Consider the following 16372-nt stretch of genomic DNA (forward strand, 5'->3'; position numbering starts at 1 on the left):
ACTACAGGCATGCGCCACCATGCCCGGCTAATTTTTTCTATATATTTTATTTGGCCAATTAATTTTCTTTCTATTTTTAGTAGAGAGGTGGTCTCGATCTTGCTCAGGGTGGTTTCAAACTCCTAACCTTGAGCGATCCGCCCGCCTTGGCCTCCCAGAGTGCTAGGATTACAGGCGTGAGCCACTGGCGCCTGGCCAGAAACTGTCATCTTTGAAGTAGAGAACGGGCCCTCACCAGATACTCAATCTGCTGGCACCTTGATCTTGGACTTCCCAGCCCCCAGAACTATAAGCAAAAATTTCTATTGTTTCTAAATTGCCAAGTCTAAGGTTTGTGATAGCAGCCCAAATGGCCTAAGACATGATATTTAACTTTTTTTTTTTTTTTTTTTTTTTGAGACATAGTCTCGCTTTGTTGTCCAGGCTAGAGTGAGTGCCATGGCGTCAGCCTAGCTCACAGCAACCTCAAACTCCTGGGCTCGAGCGATCCTTCTGCCTCAGCCTCCCGAGTAGCTGGGACTACAGGCATGAGCCACCATGCCCGGCTAATTTTTTCTATATATATCAGTTGGCCAATTAATTTCTTTCTATTTATAGTAGAGACGGGGTCTCGCTCTTGCTCAGGCTGGTTTTGAACTCCTGACCTTGAGCAATCCGCCTGCCTCGGCCTCCCAAGAGCTAGGATTACAGGCGTGAGCCACCGCGCCCGGCATATTTAACTTTTTATACTTAACTTTGCATCCTGTTTGCAATGAGAAAAAAAAAATTTCTCAAAAGTTATCATTTTCACATCAGTTCTAAAGTTGTAAACATATAGGTTTTGCCTATAGTGAACATAGCCGGAAAAGGGTAGAGTTTCAGCTACTGTCAAATTGCCAAGAACAGCCCAACTTTAACAATTAACAACTTTTTCAGTGCATGTTTTAATATCACATTTGCTATTTAATTTTCACACAAAATATATGATACTGTGCTTAATGTTTGCCACTTATTTGTTCACTTACCAATATGTTCATTCAACAAGTATTTGTTGAGCTCCTAATATATGCCAGACACCGTTTTCGGCACTGGAGATAGAAGAGCAACTAAGAAAGACAAAAATCCCTTCCTAGTTCGCAGATGCTTGTTTCCTCCCCTTTCTTGGCCCAAGGTTAGGGGGCATTTCTGCTGGAAACACTTCAGGGCTACACTCTCTGTTTCATTTCCTCCAATAGTTCCCAAAGAAACTCTGTCCATCCCTAAGGGAAGACTTGAGAAACTGAGGCAGTAGCAGCTGATGGACCCTTCTCCAAATGGAAAAGCAAAGCTTACCTTCCAAAACAAAAACTCAAAAGGGAAAAAATATATATATATATTAATGTAATCATCCGTTTCCAATCATGGCCTCTTAACAGGACTCCCCAAGGAACCTCTTCAAAAATATGAAACAGTTCCCTGGAAGAGGCTTTTATTTAAAAAAAAAAAAAAGGTCTACATTCCACTAAACCTAGCCCCCTGATTATGGAATGGTTCTAGGTAATTCACTGCTTTTAAGTAACCAAAGAACAGTCTCAAGAGGACTGTAGATGGCTCAGTACACCAGCCTTGTCATGTAATTTCCTTCCCCACTCACTCCCTACTTGAGAATTTAAATATTCAAGAAAAGAAGGTGGGAGCTTATTCAAACAAATACAGAACAATGAACAAATACTCCATTTTTCAAGATACACAATATGTTGAATGTTTTGAGGTTTATAGTTAGCATTATGGGGTAACATTGAGTGTTTGCTGTGTGCCAGGCAACATGACAAGCATTAACTCATTCAACCCCTACACAGCTTTATTAGATGTACATTATCCCCATTTTGCAGATGAGGAAACTGAGAACAGACAAGGTGCATGTGACATCCTGAAGGTCACTATAGTGGACAGACGCAGATTTCCACCTACTCAGCATCTCCATTCGGGTAAATGCACATCCCCCATTCCATGAGGTCCTGGTAATCACTGTGCCTTGACTCCTTTGGGCACTCAGATGAAGCCGATCATGATACTTTACATTCTGGTGGGCAAATGACCCAAAGCAGAGCCAATTAGAATCTTACCTGGAATTGTATTAATCTAGATAATGGAAGGCAGACATTGGATAGGGTGTGGTAGCCAGTCTCCAAAAACGGTGCCCAATAAACCATGCCCCTTGGGGTGCATGTCCTTGTGCAGTTCCCTCACGAGTGGAATCTATGACTCGCCTCCAACAACAGACTGCAGCCGAAGAGGTCCAATGTCCCTTTTAGGACTAAGCCCTAAGAAAGCCTGGCAGTTTCTACTTTTGTGCTTTTGGAAACCCTGAGCTGCCATACAGGCTACCCCGGTAGAGAGACCATGTAGACCAGAGGTCAGCAAGCCTTTTCGGAATGCACCAGTTAGTGAATATTTTTGGCTTTGTAAGCCATATAATCTCTACTACAACTACTCAAATGCTGTTACAGTGTGAAAGCAGCCATAGGCTCTGCATAGGGTTCGGCTGTGTTCCAGTAAAACTTGATTTACAAAACAGGTATCACACACTGCAGTGCCCCGACTCCTGACGTGGAGACCACATAGAAGGCAAAAGGCCCTGAGACTTCGTGGAGAGAGACAGAGAGAGGCCAAGTTATTCCAGAGGCCCAGCTGAGCCCGACCTCCCAGCCAGGGCAGCAGGCACTGAGCGAGCCACCTCAGACAGTCCAGCCAGGAGAGCCCCAGATGACTGCAACCTTGGCCAATGTCACACGGAGCAGAGGAATCCCCAGCTGAATCCAATCAACCCAAAGGATCGTGAGCAGTAATACAATGAGTATTGTTTTAAGCCACTAAAAGTTTAGGGTGGTTGGTTACACAACAATGTCGTATAAGGCAGTCTTTTTCAAATTCAGCACTATTGACATTTCGGGCTAGATAATTTTTTTTTTTTTTTGAGACAGAGTCTCGCTTGTTGACCAGGCTAGAGTGAGTGCCGTGGTGTCAGCCTAGCTCACAGCAACCTCAAACTCCTGGGCTCAAGCAATCCTTCTGCCTCAGCCTCCCGAGTAGCTGGGACTACCGGCATGCACCACCATGCCCGGCGAATTTATATATATATATATATATATATATATATATATATATATATATATATATATTAGTTGGCCAATTAATTTCTTTCTATTTATAGTAGAGACGGGGTCTTGCTCTTGCTCTTGCTCAGGCTGGTTTCGAACTCCTGACCTCGAGCAATCCGCCCGCCTCAGCCTCCCAGAGTGCTAGGATTACAGGCGTGAGCCACCGCGCCCGGCTCGGGCTAGATAATTCTATGTGGTGAGAGACTGTTCTGTGCATTGTAGGATGCTTGGCAGCGTCCTGGCCTCACCCATTAGATGCCAGTAGCATCGTCCCCTCCTAGCTGTGACAACCAAAAATATCCCCGGACGTTGCCAAGTGTCCCTGGGGGACAAAATCACCACTCATTAAAAAACACTAATGTAAGGTAAAAGCATATGAAACTGGGGCACCAGCAGCTAACTTCCCCACCACATGGGTGTCAAGGCACATCATAAACAGGGTGAAGGCAGGGCCAATGTATAAGTTTCTAGGCTCTAGGTAATTCCGTCTTCCTCAGCCCCTTCCTCCATTAAAAAACGAAAAAATCAAAAATTATATTTTATGGCTCCATTGGCATAAAGATTAATATAATCCAGGATCATTATACATTATATTTTTTCTTATGATTTTAAAACTAAAATTAAATTAAGCTAATTAAAACAAATTAACTTCATTAAAATTAAATATCATGGGTCCTACGCACTGTGCCTAATACGTATGGAAAGTCAGCCCCAGCTGAGTGTAAGGATGAGGCCAAGGGACATTATTTTATTAACAGTTTCTGGACCCACCCATGTCTAAAGCTTGACTCATGCTGGGATTTCTCAGTTTCATAAGCCAATAAATTGACTCTTTGAATTGAGCTTCTGTCACTTACAACCAAGAACCCTTACTTACCTGATCTACAACAGGTGCAACCCTGAACTTGAACCTGGATCTGTGTTATTTATACTGGAGTTCTCACCCACTAACACATTCTGCTTCCAGCATCCTCCTATAGTTTTCTCCTCCATCAGGACGGTTTTCAAGAAAAAGTTTCCCCAACTTACACTTCCGGACGAAGTTGCTCACATGCTTAATCTTCATCAGAGCAGGCTGACTGCATTCTTCAAAGAGAACAAAGAGGGCATCTAATATCCCTTCTCGGGAAAGAAGAGACATCTGCTGTTGAGTCATAAAGGGTGGTTTCCCCTAAAAACAGCAAACAGCAGATGGAGACACTGTCAATAATGAAAAGCTTTGATCAATAACATCCACACAGAGTAAATTACAAGCCACCAACTCAACTAACTGCTCACGACACGCTAACAGCACAATTCTGGGGCTTCAATCTTTAAAGCACCGTCAACTGACAGTCATTAAGTTATCACTTGTACAATTCCATTACTGTGGGTTTCTTTCGCCAGCACCTGGGAAGGAAAACTTCACAAGCATGCCATTACTAAGAAAAGGTCTTTCATTGTTAATGGTCTGAAGCTCATGAGAACATTTCCTCTGGATCCTGCTGGTTCTGACATGTTTCCATGGCTCTACAATAGGAAACGATGATTGTCATTTCTTTCATGTGGGCCCAGAGGTTTGTTAATATAATCCCAGTTTCTTTAATTCATTCAAACAATCTAGAGCAATGTGAATAGAGTGACTACCATAAAGCTGAATTTATTCATGATCTAGAGCAACGGTTACAAACTGGCAGACTGTATCTAGCCCACAGACATGTTTTGTTTGGCCTGTAGTGTTTAAAATAATTTGAATTTATCTGCCAATATTTAAAAATCAGATTTTGCAAAAAAAAAAAAAAAATGCAATATTTGTCTTGAAACACTGGTGGATCTAGTAACATTGCCCCACATTGCTGCCTGGTGACAGTAAGCTCCAGCTGAGCAATGCTGCCCCTTTTGGTAGCAAATGTGTCCTGGACCTCACTGAAGACCTGACTCCCAGTGTCCCACTTGACTCATTTATACTCACTGCCTGGCCCCCAAAGACGTGAGTTTGCAACCCCTGGTCTAGATTCAGATAAGCCAAGCCATGGATGGTGTGACGCTCTCTCTACAAAGATGGCCACCAACAGTTCCTTCAACTCCAGTTGGCTCATGTTGCTCCTTCCTTCAAGAGCTGGAGTCTATTCCTCATCCCCTTGAATCTTGTGCTGTCTCTGAGACATGCATTAATCGACAAAATGTGAGACAAATGACACTGTGCCAGTTCGGGGTGTAGCCCTTACGAAGCCTGGTAGCTTCTCCTTTTGCTTGTTTGGAAGCCAGTCACCATGGAAAGCAGCTTGGGCTAGACCAGGGGTCAGCAATCTACAGCCCATGGGCCAAATCCAGCCCACTGCCTGTTTTCATAAATAAAGTTTTATTGGAACACAGCCACACTCGTTCCTTACATATTGTCTTTAGCTGTTTTTGTGCTACAATGGTAGAGTTGAGTAGTTGCAACAAAAACTATATGTTCCACAGAGCCTAAAATATTATTTACAGAAAAAAAAAAAAAAATCCATGAGCCCAGACTACTGCGAGATAAAAGACCTCATGGAGAAGGGAGACCATGTGAGGAACACTGAGGTGCCCCAGCCAGCAGTCAGCACCCAGATGTTCCAGACCCAGACATATTCCCAGCTGGATGTAGCCCCAAATGACTCCAGGTGACATCACAGAGCAGAGCAGAAGAACCACCTAGCTGAGTCCAGCCAAACCACAGGATCCTAAGAAAAAATAAACACTGTTGCTTTAAACTTCATCAGTGGTTTGTTACACAGCACTGGATAACAAAAACAGACTGGCTACTTCTGAATCACTGGAGCTTTCTGGTCTGATCTTCAACCTACTGAATTAGAATTTCCCAGATTGTAGTTTAGAATCTGTTTTATTAACGGGTTCTCCAAGAGAGTCAGACCTCAGTCAGGGTTGGGAAGCACTAGGTCTCAAGGCCACCATATCTTTAATAAGTCACTTTAGTAATATTTGCCACTAACTCTGAAAAACAAGTTCCTTCTGTTCTTCAAGAGTTTAGACCAACTGTATCAGGGGTTCCCAAATATAGTACTGATTCTTAACAAAGTTTTCAACAGCCTGCAGTGAAGTGAGAAAAAATGAATACTACATGGTATCTCTTTTATAAAGCTAAATGTATTCAAATTTAAAAATGGTCCTTTATTCTGAGATGATGTTCTTCCTCTCTTGGTATTTCTTAAAATGCCCTCTCTTTATGAAATAAGAGAGCCAGAAAATAATAGGTTTTCCTTCTTGCTTTTTACATCCTTAGTTCGCAAAATAAAAAGTTGGCAAACCTATGTCTGCCCAGTAATTTGTGAAATTTTGCTGGCTCTGAAAGTCTGAAAATCACTGACCTAGAACATGTTAGGAAAAACTGTTGAGTATTAATAGAAGGAAAAAAGACAAACTGACACCCAATCTAAAGCACTTACCTGAATGGAAGACAAAATTGCTACTGTATCTAAACCTCATTAAAACAGCATTTTTGTATGGGAAAAGAACAAGCAGTATCCTTACCTGGACAATCAAGGCAAATGTCAGGTGTATACTATACTTGCAATAACAGCTTTACTGGGGGTAGGGAGGTACTTATCACTAAAATGAGATGAAGTGGGGGTTTACCCACAATCCTTTGCATTCAAATGACATTTAAATATAAGATACACTTAATAACTGACATGCGCTGATAGGGTGGCCAAGTGGTTAAGTGGCCAGCCTTTGGAGTCAGACAGACCGAAGATGGAGCCTGACTGCCATTTACAACCTGCATGATCCTGGGCACGTCCTTCCCTACCTCCATATCTGTCTATGTCTATCTCAGCCTATTTAAAGTGTAAGTAAGAATAATCCTTACCTCTGCCATGAGGCTGAAGTGAGGTAATCAGGAACATGCTGGTTCTGTGCTGAGCACATTAGAAGCCCGAGCTAGTACAAAATCAGCATACATTACAAGCCCTTAATGAGTTGGAGATGTTTTGAAGTAAAATGATAAAGGGAATAAAAAGTGGCAGTACTCCAGCCCTCTAAGGTTAGAGACAGATTATTCATGTGTGAAAAATATCTCATTACTTAAAATGGTGATGGGGACAGTCCTATAGAACAACCTAAGCTTCCATTTGTTTCCACTCTGATCTGTTTGAACATACACTACCAAAATTCGGAAAAAATATTATCAAGAACACATCACCATCCATCATCTTACAGGTATCCTATATACCTATATCCTAGGATATAGGATATATGCTATATCCTAAATATATTTACTGTTAAGTAAACAGAAATGTATTAGTATTATAAGTAATACTACTCTGCACTTAGTATTAACAATAGTTCCCAGTTATAACGGGTTTACCAAGAGTCAGGCAAGATGCTAAGTGCTTTATATGGCATATCTCATTTAGTCCTCACAAAAACCCTGCAGATTAGGTACTACAACTTCTATTATAAAAGAATAGCAAAGGCTGGGCCCAAGAGGCTCACTTCTCTAATACCAACACTTTGGGAGGCTAAGGCAGGAGGATGGCTTGTGGGCAGGGGTACAAAATTAGCCTGAGCAACAATGTGAGACCCCATCTCTACAAAATAATAGAAAAAATTTGCTGGGTGTGATAGTGCACACCTGTAGTCCCAGCTACTCTGGGAGGCTGAGGCAGGAGGACTGTATGAGCCAAGGAGTTTGAGGTTATAGTGAGCTACGAGGACACTACTGCACTCTAGACCCAGGCAAGAGAGCAAGACCCTGTATCAAAAAAAAAAAAAAAATAGAGTAGCAAATGGATTCAGAGAAGGTAACTGACTCAACCAAAGTAACACAGCTAACAAGTACTAGGACCAGGATTGAAATCTAAATCTTCACCACTATCTATATTGTCCCCTTGACTTGGGAATTATAAGTAAAACAAGGATTTCTATTTCACAAATATGCCATAAACATCAGAAATAAGAATTAGAAACCAATTTGAAAATAATCTCATGACATTAAGTTTTAACACTTCTGGGGTAATTGAAGTATCATATATCTTGAAAGGAATGTGGATTACACAGGTGTGGTATTTATCAAAACTTTTTTTTTTTAAAGTAAATATCCCCTCAATGAAAAACAATAGTAGTATACCTATGGAAACTGTGGTTTAAAAAGTGCCTTTGTTTTTCTTTCTTTAATAAAGGGACAAACTTTAGTATGGAAATGTGAAGTGTGAGAAATATAAAAAGATTTCCCTTCATAAGCAAGTTCAGCTAGCTACTTCCGTCTGCACAGTGGCTCCTTTTTCCAAAACAATCTGCATATAAAACTCCAAATAGGATTTCTCCTACAATATTAGCCTCGGTCCTAAAATATCATAAAAGCAAAGATGAACAACAAGGAGGTTCCAAGAAAACAAACACAGGTGAGCAAAGTTGTAGGGCAGCCAGTTACCTGGAAGAAAAGATTCAGCCTGGAGGCCCGGCTGGCAATGGGTTCCACGGCACCAGCATCCAGTAGATTCCGTGCTCCATACTTGAACTTCAACATCTCTCCACCGATGCTGAAGGGATGGATAGTGGAAAAGTCAAGTGTGTACTGACATTCTGAGCAGGAAGGGCTTGAGAGACCCTGATCTCCCTCAAGGTAACAGGGAGATGAAAATCAGCTGTCGCTCTAGTAGTAAGAAGCTCAGTCTGGTCATGGAGATTAAAGACTCAAATTGAACTCACTGTAACAGGAGGTGATACATTTACCTAACAAAACTCTCTTACTTATAAATGTGTTTATTATCCGCCCCCCCCCCCTTAAAATGTAAGCTCCACAGGGCAGGGAGTTTTGTCCCCAGGGACGGACGAGGCGGGGAGGGGGGGACACATACACACACAGCCTGGCACATAGCAGGTGTGAACAAAGACTTATTAACTAAATGACTGAAATAAGCAAACTACATACATAGTATGTTGGAAGGTGGTAAGTGCTCTGGGGTAAAAAAAAAAAGGAGCAAGGTAAGTGCAATTGGGGTGGGCCGTGCAATGTTTCATAGTGTGGTCAAAGTAGAGTTCACCGAGAAGGTAACACTTGAACCAAGACACGAAGGGAGTGACCAGCAAGCCTTGCTGCTCTCTGGGGAAAGAAAGGTACCTTTAGCAAAGGGACCAGCCAAGGCAACACCCTGAGGCAGGACCTGGCGTCTCCAACGGGAACAGGGAGGGCAGAGGGGCTGGTGCACAGGCAAAGGGGGGAGAGTGGAGGAGGCGACGAGGTGGGCGCCGGGAGTATGCAGACACTGAAGCAAGGAGGGTAAGCAAATTGTTAAGGTCACAGGAAATAAGGAGCTGCCGGACTCCACTAGACAGAGTAATGCAGGAAATGCTGACAGGAGGAAAAGCCGAACGGACCCCACCCGGCTTAGCACAGGACCCGTCCTCCCGCCCCACCCCTGCGGCCCCGCTGGGGGTGGGCGCGCGCACGGCCAGCCCGGGAAGACCCTCCCTGCCCCCCGCCGCCCACCCCGCGGCGGGAGGGACAGCCGGGACTGGTGTGGGTGGAGGCGGCCCTTCCCCGGCCTTGCAGAGCCGGGTAGAGGAGAATTGGGGGTGGCGGCTGCAGACTCACGTTCCGCGGGCCCGACCGGTCTGCGCTCCGCGGCGCCCTGCGCCTCCCGCCGCCGTGTTTGAACCCGGGGAGCGGCGTGGGCGGGTCTCAGCTGTGTCTAGGCCAATCAGAGCGCCCCTCCCTGTGATGCACAGCCGCGTCTCAGCCAGGCCCCGCCCAAGTCCTTAAAGGGACGGAGGAAGTGAAGGGCAGAGCCAATCAAATTGTTTCTTCCTTTGACTCGCGACCAATAGGAAAAAGGGAAGGGCAAACCCGGCAGGGCAGGTCTTGGAAGTTTGAAATTGGCGGTTACGCAGGATGCAGTGTTTGCGGACGCGTCTGTTTGTTCAGGATCCCTGAGGAGGTCGCCGGGGCGCTGTCCCCTGCTCTAAGCCACCTGCGAGGAGGAAGGCGGCCACATCGCTGCTCCTGGTCTTCTTGTCCCTCTCCCATAACTAAAGTAGAAGAAAACCAGCTGGTTCTCTGCCACAGCTAAAGCAGCAAATGTTTTGATTAGAGGCTGAAAAAAACACGATCTGACAGTGTTTGCGAAGATGTGGAGCTACACGCAAACGGTACATAGCTGATGGGAGTGTAAATTTGTACAATCACTTTGAACAAGAATTTTGCTAACATTGAAGGTTTGTGCATTCTATGACTACTCCTGGGAGGAGTTTCTCTACCTTAGAGAAACTCTTAATTAAGTACACTGGGAGACATGTACAAGAATACACAATGCAAAATAGTGTTGTACAACATAATAGCAAAAAAAAAAAAACAACTGGAAGCAACCCAAACGCCCATCAGCAATAGAAAGGATACAATTTCGTATTGCAGTGTTTTCATACAGCAATGGAAAGGAATAGACTACAGCTAACCAAAATGAGTCTCAAAACACTGCCCAGTGAAGGAAGCAAGACAATAAAGTATGATTCCACTAATATAAATTTCAAAAGCAGACAAAACAAAACAATGTTGTTTAGGGAGGGATGCAAGTACAAGTGGTAAAACCATAAAAAAAGAAAGCAAAAGTCTTCTGACTTATATAGTTACCTGGGTTTAGGATGGACGCTTTTCCAGGTGTAAGGATGCTGCTATGATCTATTTCTTAACCTGGGTGACAATAATATGCATATTAGTTTATAATAATTAAATTGTGTATATGTGAGTGTTCTTTCATGTATGTGAAAAATTTTAAAGGAGAGAGACAATCCTTTCCATACTCTCCTAAACCCTACACTAGATAGAACCACAGATGTGTTATCACACTCACACATACACAAACATCAGCACAAAACCAAAGCTACAAATTTGCTTAATACATTTTCTTTATTCCCAAACATAACTTACTTCTTGTTCCCAGACACTAATGATCAAGCCCCCCCTACTATTTATCAAGTCCCCCATTTATCAAATACCTTTTCTCATTTAATCCCTCACACAGCCCTGGGACAGAGGAACTATACTACTACATTTTACAGGTGAGAAAACTGAAGCTGAGAGAAGTAGAGCGATTAATCATGAGGTCTTTCTGTAGGTAAGGAGGTGTAAACAAAAATGAAAAAAAAATTGTGGGTCTTGCAGCTTTAGGTGGTGGAGTTAGATTTGGAACTCCTGGACTGACTCCAAAATCCTTTCTTCAACACAAAACCTGCTTCTTAAAAGGCATATAAAGCAATAAGAAATTATCCAGCCTCTGCTTTTGTCATGTTGCAAGGACTAACCCAGCCCCCCCCAAAAAAATGTATAAGAATAAGAGGTGCATCTAATGACATGAAGAGATTAACCAAAGTTTGGGGATGGCAACATGAGAGGAGATGGGATGTAGATTGTAGAATGTTGAAGCCAGCTATTGACTTGATATAAAGAATCTCAGAAAAGCTGTGACTGTTGATCTAGTCAATGCTTCTGCTTATTTTTCTCTTCCAACCAAATATGTTATTTTCCAGGTATCACAAATACAAGTCTTTACCAGAATTTTGGAACATGTTCATCCTAAATTAGAATGCAATGTTAGCAGCACTGTTTTGCACTGCCTAGATAGCCTACTATTAATAATTTCCCATCAGAACAATTACCAGCCTCTGTAAAACCTTTGTGAAACAGGACAAGGAATAAGCAACAAATAAAATGAATAAAGAAACATAAAACAAAAGCCACATTAACTCTAACAATTTTCTTTCAGTAGTAACTGCACAGAAAGTTTTGGGGGAAAGAGAATAAGTGACTAACAGTGGTTGTGCCAATACTAAAGTGTTAAGATGCTGCCAAACAGAATAAACTGTCATTAAAACTAGACTGACTCGCACCTGTAATCCTAGCACTCTGGGAGGCCAATGCAGGAGGATCTCTTGAGCTCAAGAGTTTGAGACCAGCCTGAGCAAGAGTGAGACCCTGTCTCTGCTAAAAATAGAAAAATTAGCCAGGTACTGTGGCATGTGCTTATACTACTCAGGAGGCTGAGGCAGGAGGATCACTTGAGCCCAGGAGTTTGAGGTTTCAATGAGCTAAGATGACTCCACTGCACTCTACTGGGGGCAACAGAGAAAGCCTCTGTCTCCAAAAAAAAAACAAAAAAAAAAAAACTAGACTGACAAGAAACCTGAGACCTTATGTTTATTCTTGCACAAAGTGAATCAATGACCAGTCATTTGCTAAACACCTAAACATGAATTCATGATGATTATTGTGATGGGAATTATCAAACAACACCATCATAACTGAGTCCTGATAAAGGACAGTATGACATTCTTGCATTCACTCATTCATTTATTCAATAGAAATTTATTGTATCAAGTGCTGGGGATACCAACATGAAAAAGACACCCTCCTTGTCTGTTGCAGAAAAGTTGAGTTGGGCAAATGGAGCTGTTGGCTAACAATTGTGGAAAACTGTAATAAGTCCCTGTGGCTGTGGAGGGTACAGAGAGCTGTGGCAACCAATCGGAGGACAAGTGGTATGTGACAGCCAACTCTCCTGCCCCAAATTTGAAAGTATAGGAAATATGATTGCCCTTAGAGTAGTGGTTCCCTATCCTTTTTGGCAGTGGGACTGTTTTCATGGAAGACAATTTTTCCACAGGGGGAGTAAAGGAGGGAGGCAGAGGGATGGTTTCAGGATGATTCAAGTGCATTACATTCATTGTGCACTTTATTTCTATTATTATTACTTGTAATGTATAATAAAATAATTATACAAGTCACCACAATGCAGAATCAGTGGGTGCCCTGATCTTGTTTTCTTGCAACTAGATGGTCCCATCTGGGGGTGATGGGAGATTGTGATTTATTATGGTCTCTGTGCAGTCAAACCTCTCTGCCAATGATAATCTATATTGGCAGCCGCTCCCCAGCACTAGCACCACCGCCTCAGCTCCACCTCAGATCATCAGGCATTCGATTCTCTTAAGGAGGGTGCAATAGATCCTCGCATGCGCAGTTTACAGTATAGTTCAAGCTCCTATAAGAATCTAATGGTGCTGCTAATCTGACAGGAGGCGGTGCTTAGGCGATGATGCCAGCCATGGGGAGTTGTAAATACAGATGAAGCTTCTCTGGCTCACCCTCTGCTCACCTCCTGCCATGTGCCCAGTTCCTAACAGGGCACAGACCAGTACCCTTCTATGGCCCAGGAGTTGGGGACCGCAGGCTTAGAGCATTCAACTGGGATATGGCAGAAACCAAGATACTCCAAGACACCTGAAAAGAATAGAAGGAATGACAGCAAGACTCAAACTAGAGTTAGTGGAGCATTAAGAATTGAGACACTAACTCCATTCTAGATATAAAGATACAATGCTATTCTGGTCCCCTTGGCAAGGAAGAATTCCTCAAGCCATTTTCTCTATAAGAAACTTCTATATAATGAGAATAACTACCATTAGCTGAGTGCTTTCTAGGTGCAAGCACCTAGTATTCCCTGTATCCCAAAGATGTGTACTGAACACTGCTATGAGAGACACTTTCAGGTAGTATGCAGATGTCATTTGTTTTTTAAATTATATATTTTACTGTGTGTTAACAGGTATAGCTAGTCCATCAAACCAGGTATTCCATACATAGTATCACTTGAGGTGATACTAAAGGATATATTTAAGAAGAAAAAATAAGCTAGTAAAGAAAATGCTAAGTAAACTATAGTACAAGTGGTACATGGGTATAGCTAAAAAAAAAAATTCTTGAAATTTGGGAGACTGCATCATCTTACATAATTCTCAAGCAAGCCCCTGAAGTAGGCACTATTACTAGCAGAGAAATTTCAGCTGAGAGAAGTTACACACTAATAAGTGGTAGAACTAGGAATTGAAGTGGTTCTTTCATTCTAAACCCCATTGTGATAATCACTGAACTGTACTGACTTCTAGTTATGTTTGTCCCAGCACACAACAGATACTTATAAATGTTTGTGGACCAAGTGATGAAATCCAACTCCATGCTCATTTAATTACAGTTTGGTTTCTTATATGGGTATTCCTGGAGCAGTGGTTCACAAACTTGCATGCATATTGAGATCACATGAGGAGCGTTAAAAAATACTGACACCTGGGTCCTACCCGTGGCAATTCCCCCTTTCATTGTTCCCAGGTCAAGCCTGGGCACTAGGGGTTGGTCAACCTCCCCAGGTGACCCCAGTGGGCAGCTCTCCCGTTCTCTCACTCCAGTGATGTTCTATTAAGCAGAGGTTTTAAACTCAAATAGAAATCAAATTCTACCTAGCAATCTGGGAGGCTGAAGCGGGCGGATCGCTCAAGGTCAGGAGTTCAAAACCAGCCTGAGCAAGAGCAAGACCCCGTCTCTACTATAAATAGAAAGAAATTAATTGGCCAGCTAAAAATATATATAGAAAAAATTAGCTGGGCATGGTGGCACATGCCTGTAGTCTCAGCTACTCAGGAGGCTGAGGCAAGAGGATTGCTTGAGCCCAGGAGTTTGAGGTTGCTGTGAGCTAGGCTGATGCCACGGCACTCTAGACTGGGCAACAGAGTGAGACTCTGTTTCAAAAAAAAAAAAAAAAAGAAATCAAATTCTAAACATTTATTCTTACTTCTTTCTAGCCTGCTACCAATCACCTTTGTAGACTTTCAATACAAGTTTATTGAATTCACTAATGAACTAACTTCTGATACTACACGCATCATTTAACCTCTTTGAGCCTAAATTTGTGCCTAGCTTCCGTGAGATTTAAGAGCTAAAAGATGTGGAAATGCTTTGCAAAATCCAAAGCCAGCAACTCACAGACTGGGAGAAAGTATTTTTAGATCATATATCTGATAAGAGACCAGTACCCAGGATGTATCAAGAATTCTCACAATTTGACAATGAAAAGACAAATAACCCAATTTAAAAATAAGCAAAAGATTTGACTAGACAGTTCTCCAAAGAAGATATGCAAATAGTCAATAAGCACATGAAAAGGTGCTCAAAAACATTAGTCATCAGGAAAATGCAAATCAAAACCACAGGAACACTTCATATCCCCTAGGGTATCTGTAATCAAACAGACAGGCAGTAGCAAGTGTTGGTGAGGGCGGAAAAAAATTGATCCATCCTAAATGGCTGGTGGGAATGAAAAATAAGCTAATCACTTTGGAAAACAGTTTGGCAGTTTCTCAAAAAATTAAACATAGAGTAACCATGTGACTCAACAGTTTCACACCTAGGTCTACGCCACAAAGAAATGAAAACATATATCTACACAAGACGTGTACACAAATGTTCCTGACAGCATTATTACTAATAGCCAAAAAAGTAGAATCTACCTAAATGTCCATCAAGTGATGAATGAATAACAAAAGGTGGTCTACCCTTGTAATGGAATATTAGTTGACCATAAAAAGGAATGAACCACTAACACATGCTTTGATGCGAATGAACCTCAAAAACATGCTGAGTGAAAGAATGCAGATGCAAAAGGCCACATATTGTAAGATTCCGTTTACATGAAATATCTAGAATACGTAAATCCATAGCGACATAAGGTGGATTAATGACTGCCAGGGGCTAGGGAGATGAAGGAAGAGAAGTAACTACTGATGGGTACAGAGTTTCTTTTTCTTTTTTTATTGTTAGTAATGTTTTTTTTTTTTTATTTTAGCCATTTCAATAAGTGTATAGTGCTATCACATTGTAGTTTTGGTTTTTGTTTTCAGACTTTATTTTTTTAAGAAAAATTTTAGGTTCACAGCAAAATTGAGAAGAAGATACAGAGATATTCATTCTCCCCCCTGCCCTGACACGTGCAAGCCGCCCTCATTATCAACTTCCCTCACCAGAGTGGTACATTTGTTACCATGCAATTGATGAACTGAAAAGTTAATATCCCTCGAAATTCATAGTTTACATTAGGGTTCACTCTTGGTATTGTACTTTTTGTGGTTTTGGATGGGTGTATAAAGACATGTATTCACCATTTTAGTATCATACAACGTATTTTCATTGCCCTAAAAACCCTTCATGCTCTGCCTATTCACCCTTCCCTCCCCTCAATCCTGTCTGCCCACTGATATTTTTACCATCTCCATAGTTTTGCCTTTTCCAGAATGGCAGATGGTTGGAATTGTACAGTATATAGCCCTTTTGGATTGGTTTCTTTAGCTTAGTAATATGCATTGTAAGTTTCCTCCATGTCTTTTCATGGCTTCATAGTGCATTTCTTTTTAACACTATGCAATATTTCATTGTCTGGATGCACCAGAGTTTGTTGATCCATTCA

The 16372-nt window shown here is 42.1% G+C and overlaps 1 protein-coding gene and 1 long non-coding RNA gene across 10 annotated transcripts in view; one reads left to right on the forward strand and one right to left on the reverse strand.

The window, feature by feature from the left end:
* CIT (citron rho-interacting serine/threonine kinase) overlaps positions 1-9752 on the reverse strand; it is a 164922-nt gene extending 155170 nt beyond the window's left edge. For 7 of the 9 annotated variants that reach the window (XM_012756543.2, XM_075996613.1, XM_075996612.1 and 4 more), the window contains exons 1-3: positions 9682-9741; positions 8518-8626; positions 4149-4290 (exon numbers count right to left, since the gene is read on the reverse strand). In XM_012756543.2, coding sequence (XP_012611997.1) covers positions 4149-4290; positions 8518-8613 — 238 coding nt within the window. In that variant the 5' untranslated portion in view covers positions 8614-8626; positions 9682-9741. Of the gene's footprint in view, positions 1-4148; positions 4291-8517; positions 8627-9681 lie in introns of all 9 variants that reach the window. The other 2 variants (XM_020283111.2, XM_012756541.2) reach the window with 1 other exon arrangement.
* A 280-nt stretch (positions 9753-10032) lies between these two features.
* On the forward strand, positions 10033-11815 carry LOC142863522 (uncharacterized). The gene is made up of 3 exons (XR_012914301.1): positions 10033-10235; positions 11105-11141; positions 11610-11815. It is a non-coding gene; the product is annotated as an uncharacterized LOC142863522 (long non-coding RNA).
* Positions 11816-16372: the final 4557 nt, after the last annotated feature.

This window comes from Microcebus murinus, chromosome 22 (assembly GCF_040939455.1).
Source record: "Microcebus murinus isolate Inina chromosome 22, M.murinus_Inina_mat1.0, whole genome shotgun sequence".
NCBI classification, from domain to species: Eukaryota; Metazoa; Chordata; class Mammalia; order Primates; family Cheirogaleidae; genus Microcebus; species Microcebus murinus.